The sequence below is a fragment of the Anarrhichthys ocellatus genome, unplaced genomic scaffold (genome assembly GCF_004355925.1).
Source record: "Anarrhichthys ocellatus isolate YVR2014 unplaced genomic scaffold, GSC_Weel_1.0 scaffold2071, whole genome shotgun sequence".
NCBI lineage: Eukaryota > Metazoa > Chordata > Actinopteri > Perciformes > Anarhichadidae > Anarrhichthys > Anarrhichthys ocellatus.
In genome coordinates, this window is record NW_022282045.1 from 1 (window position 1) to 5,074 (window position 5,074).

A 5,074-nucleotide genomic window follows, 5' to 3' on the forward strand; every position below is an offset into this window, starting at 1 on the left:
TGTGTGTGTGTGTGTGTGTGTGTGTGTGTGTGTGTGTGTGTGTGTGTATTTTCTGCAGGTTGACGGGCTTGAAAACAACCTACCCTTCACCAATTCAACCAATCACTCAAATGTCCAGGTTCATAAGAGACACAGAGAGGCTATCATTGAGACCACCTTTCTGAAGGTATAAACACCAAAGCATACACCGCCATTTATAAAGTATCTATAAAACTTTTTAGTCAACCTTTGTCTTAACTTTAATGTGATTAGGGCCATCAAAGCATATTGCGTTGACTGCACGTGTTACAAGTACCGTGAGTACCTCGGCTGCATGCGTAAAAACAGTAGGTCAACACTTCTAGTATTAAGAACAATTTAGTTGTGAAGACATTTTGGATTGTAGCCACGTTCTCTTATCATCCGAGTGAAACGGATGTTGGAGCGTCTTTAGCTTCTGTATTGTGACCTATGACCCAGTGAACACTGTATTTGAGTGGTGTTCAATCACAAGAGGGAATTACATCATATCCTTTGCATTTGATTGGACCGTTTCAAAGTGGGCGGGCTTAGAATGTACGGCGCTACAGAGGACTGTGGCTCCTCACACACCTCCTTGCTCGCTAAAAGTTGCAGGTTGATTGATAGACGGATGTCATGATATTATTGAAGAAATGGAAGAAAAGATTAATGGATTTTTATATAAAAATACACTAAGAAAATATTTTTTGCACATTTTTTTGCATACAGTACGGGGATGTGATCTTAATGGACTAAAAGGGCCAGATTTAATTTAATTTCGACTTTAAAGAGCAGATCACAAGGCCTCTAAAAGTAATGTCCTAACTTACCCTGTTACAAGACATTTTAATACGATAAGGAGATTATTTCCAAAGGTATGGATGATGAGGACTTATAAATGAATGTGTTTATATAATGTCATTAACATAAGTTCTTAAATATTTTCAAATCACTCATTTATGTGCTGAAAGGGAAAGTTTGTTGATTTTTAACCAGCTTTGTATGGTTAAGAATGTGTAATACATGCAAATGAACAGTGTCTAACTCCCCTCCAGATTAAAATTTGAAAAATGTTAGAGACCTCCTTAACGGCGATCATATAGTTCACTGCCGTTGGTCCACTGTCTGTTTCAGTGATGTGTAGTGGTACTCTTAATGCTACCTGCCAATATGTCTCAGCTTCAACTTTGATACAACTTTCCTTTTATCTTCACATTGTTAAAGGTCTCCTTTGACTTTTCGAGTTCAGTGAGGGTGGAGCTGGCGACTAGTTATCAAAGCGAAACCAACGGCCTTTGTGGAAACTTCAATGTTGACCCTGCTGATGACCTAATGTTGCCTGATGGGAAGTTGGCTTCCAACGCCAATGAGTTTGGACAGAGCCAGTGGTTGGCGAACGTGGAGGGCTGCTCGCGTGACTGTAAGCAGCTCATGCTGTGCTATTTATCTTCACTATTGTGCTCTGCATCTTTAGTGCCTCTTTTAGGGCCATTGTAGGTAAACAAAATAATTATTATAGAGTTGGGGGAGGGGGGAATATTTGGAGAAAAATGTCTCAATTACCGAGATTAAAGTCGTTAATGTATAAACACCTGGTGCTGAAATGAAAGAGAAACACCTTTGTTTACTCAAAGACAGAAGTTGTAGAGGAATATTGGTATTTATTTATGTTCACGAAAGAAAACGTGTATATTTATCTCTCAGGAACTTTCCTATTAACCATGGACTGTATATCAGAAGATATTAACACCTACTTTAGGAGCAATGAAATTCAGAGTTTTTTTTTCATAAATTTATAATATTTATAAGTTTTTCCTGTCAAATTGCCACTTTAATCTCAGAGAATGCCCACATTTCTTTTTTTATTAAGTTTTGTGTACACAGAATATATCCCCCTTTACCCCGTCATACTCACAGACATGCACCTCTTTATGAAAATATATGCCAATTTTACACATCAGTGTCATATCAAGTCACGATGGCAATCTTACTCGGGTGGACCTAGTTGGAGGGGCACTAATGAGAGGGGCACTAAGGGTGCACAAATGATCTGCACTGCCGTTCACACTATGAATGGATTCAGTTATGGTAAGGTTAAAAAAGCATTCTGCAAATAAACAAATCACAATTATTAACCATTTTAGCTATCATTAGTTATCATTTATGTAAGGATTAGCATGCTTCTCATAGCTGGTGCTCACCGACCCCATTCATTGCATACGGACTTCATCAATGGCAGATGATATCAGCTGTTTGAGTGACATGTAATGTGACCATGTCTCTATTGATGCCTTTGTGCTGCCAGGTAAAGACTGCGCTCAGCCGCTGCCCGACGACTTCGAACCACCCGCCTACACGTCGGTCTGTGATGTCATAACAGCAAAGGATGGACCCTTGGCTGACTGCGTAGACCGAGTAGATTCCAAGCAGTACCGCGACGACTGCGTCTATGACATGGTGCTTAATGATGGCCAAAAGGAAGCAGCCTGCGGCATCATCAGTGACTACGTGGCGCAGTGTCAGAGAAACGGAGGCTGCGTGAAGTCATGGCGGACGAGGAAGTTCTGCTGTAAGCGCTCAGTGACAGATGATGTGACTGTTCTTGTATTTGTGTGTTTGTGATCTGAGTGCTATTCTGTGTGTGTGTGTCACAGGGATGAAGTGTCCAGCTAAAATGATGTATAGTGTCGTGGCTCCTGGATGTCCGGCCAGCTGCCTCGCTCCATCTCCATCCGCCAATTGTGAGATCCCGCCCAGCGAGGGCTGCGTGTGTAACCCCGGTTTCCTGCTGAGTCAGGTAATCCTCCAAACTGCCCCGGCCTTCTTCAATTACAGCGACACATGACTTTCACCAAAGAAGGAAAGGCCAAGTTCTCTTCTGGCAAAAGAAGTTTAAAAACCTTAAATCAGATCGCTGTTTCATGGATGAAATGCTAAAAGTCACAGTAGCCCCGCCCTAAAACATCCCCTGCTTTATGGTCTATTTGACTCTAAATGAACCATAGTTTAAGAAATGAACATCATGCTGTATTGAAGAAGACTTGAAACTAGAGATTGAGACCATAAACTCATATTTACAATGTTTCAGTGAATTAAAAACAGAAGTGCATAAGTGGATAGTGACTCGACCCGGGGAACTGGGGAATAGTGACATTTAGGACATTTTCGGGCAAGATTAAGATATATCTTGGCTAATTTATCATGTACTATTTTGAACCGAATTACTCCGTGTGTACAATACAGAAAAAAGAGGTGCGAATACACAAAGTTGTATCTTCCAAAACTTCTCCCAGAATAGTTTCTCCAATATCCATTCCTCAGATAGCTTTAGTTTGATCCCATGTATACCAGATCCTTTTTTGAATTACATCATGTGTTTTGGATATTGCACCCTTACTATAAGGGTCAACACTCAACATAGAGAACTGAGTACGTTAAGTCTTTTGGGAGACGGTTGGGACAGCATGTAAAAGAAATGTACAGGTAAAGCTGTGGACTTAAAATAATGAGACTTTTGGCAAACTGTGGTCCTGGCACAGAGATGCGAAACTGTTTCAACAAAGATTCGGCGACTAAATTAGAGTTTAAAGTCTGGGTTTTGATATTCCACGGCGGTCAAAAAGGAAATTGGAGTTTAACTTCATATTTGCCAATACCTAGGCCTGGCAATGTAGGCTGCCCGATAGTTGCAGTCAGAAGGGCCTTGTAACACAGTGACAGTGTCCTGACTGAACTTTGACCTTCCAGGATCGCTGCGTGCCACTGCCTCGGTGTGGCTGCAAATACAACGGTCGGTACATCGTGTCTGGTGAGAATTTCTACCCTGACTCCGACTGCCAGCGCCTGTGTTTGTGCCGCGGTGGGATGGTGGCCTGTGAGGACAAACCCTGCACAGGAAAGAAAAGCTGTGGAGTGCGGAAGGGAGTGAAGGGTTGCTACGCCGCATCTGACTTAAGCATCTGACTTAAGCATTGAACGGGAACCAATGTAGAACTTCATCTTCTCTTCATCTAAGAATATATCCAGCAATGTTGTGTTTATACTGTAAGCTATCTTTATAATTCTAACAGCTATATTCAGGCACACAAGCTACAGATAATCTAGTTCTTTTGGCAAAATTCTTCTATCTATATTCTTCACAGGCCATTTCATATCTCGCTCACAATATAGCATGTTTTCTGCAGTAATTCAATAAACAGTCTAAATGAAATAACCGCCTGCTAAAGCCTATTTTTAAAGTGCAATCAAATACTCGGCCAGCACTTGTGCTTCAAATTCATACAGAGTATTTTTAAATTGTTGTTCCTAAAACAGTTTTGACAAAAACTGAACATTCATGTAGGAGTGTACAGTATGCAACAGTGATTTTTGTAACTGTGGATGATTACAGTATGTAATGTTTGTAAGTCACTACTAACACATTTCAGTCTTTACTAATCAATTCTTTTCTAATGATCATTAAACGCATGTCAGCAACTTCCCCGTCTGTTGTGTCTGTCATTGACCCACATGCATATTGACCATTACATTGCATCATTTCTACTCTATTCTAAAAATGATACACTGAGATACTGACCACTGAGCAGATCCACTGTTATGATGAAGACACTTGCAGTGCTGGACCTGAGTACGACAAGTTACACGCTACTTTATACTTGTGCTTTACTACATTTTAGAGGGAAATGTACTTGCCACTGCTATATTTGACATGATGCATTTTTAAAATCTAATAAAGGCCGTATACATTTATTCCACATTAAAGCGGACAAGTCATGAGAACTCAATTATTCCCATTAGGCTAGCAGAGAAATGTATTTTCTCATTATTTCATGGATTTCCTCATCTTTTGAGACAAGATTCCTGCTGTATTTTCAGTGTCAAACTATGTTTTGTAGTAGATACAATAATGTTAGTCTGTGCTGGAGATTGGAACACAATTCTAAACTACTCTCTAGATACGACAAGTACAAAAAGACATAAATCCCATCGGTCAAAAGACCTCAATATTTGAATTAAAGAGACGGGTATGTTCGACGTTTGGAGGAACCTCCACGCACTAGAAAAAGACTTTACT

General features: G+C 40.3%; 1 protein-coding gene across 1 annotated transcript; it reads left to right on the forward strand.

Annotated features, from left to right (window-relative positions):
- Positions 1-38: 38 nt before the first annotated feature.
- Positions 39-4,486, forward strand: LOC116378104 (alpha-tectorin-like). The gene is made up of 5 exons (XM_031839918.1): positions 39-166; positions 1,225-1,420; positions 2,306-2,569; positions 2,655-2,797; positions 3,748-4,486. The coding sequence occupies exons 2-5, from the start codon at positions 1,333-1,335 to the stop codon at positions 3,961-3,963; spliced, it is 711 nt and encodes a 236-aa protein (XP_031695778.1). The 5' UTR covers positions 39-166; positions 1,225-1,332; the 3' UTR covers positions 3,964-4,486.
- The last annotated feature ends 588 nt before the right edge of the window (positions 4,487-5,074 follow it).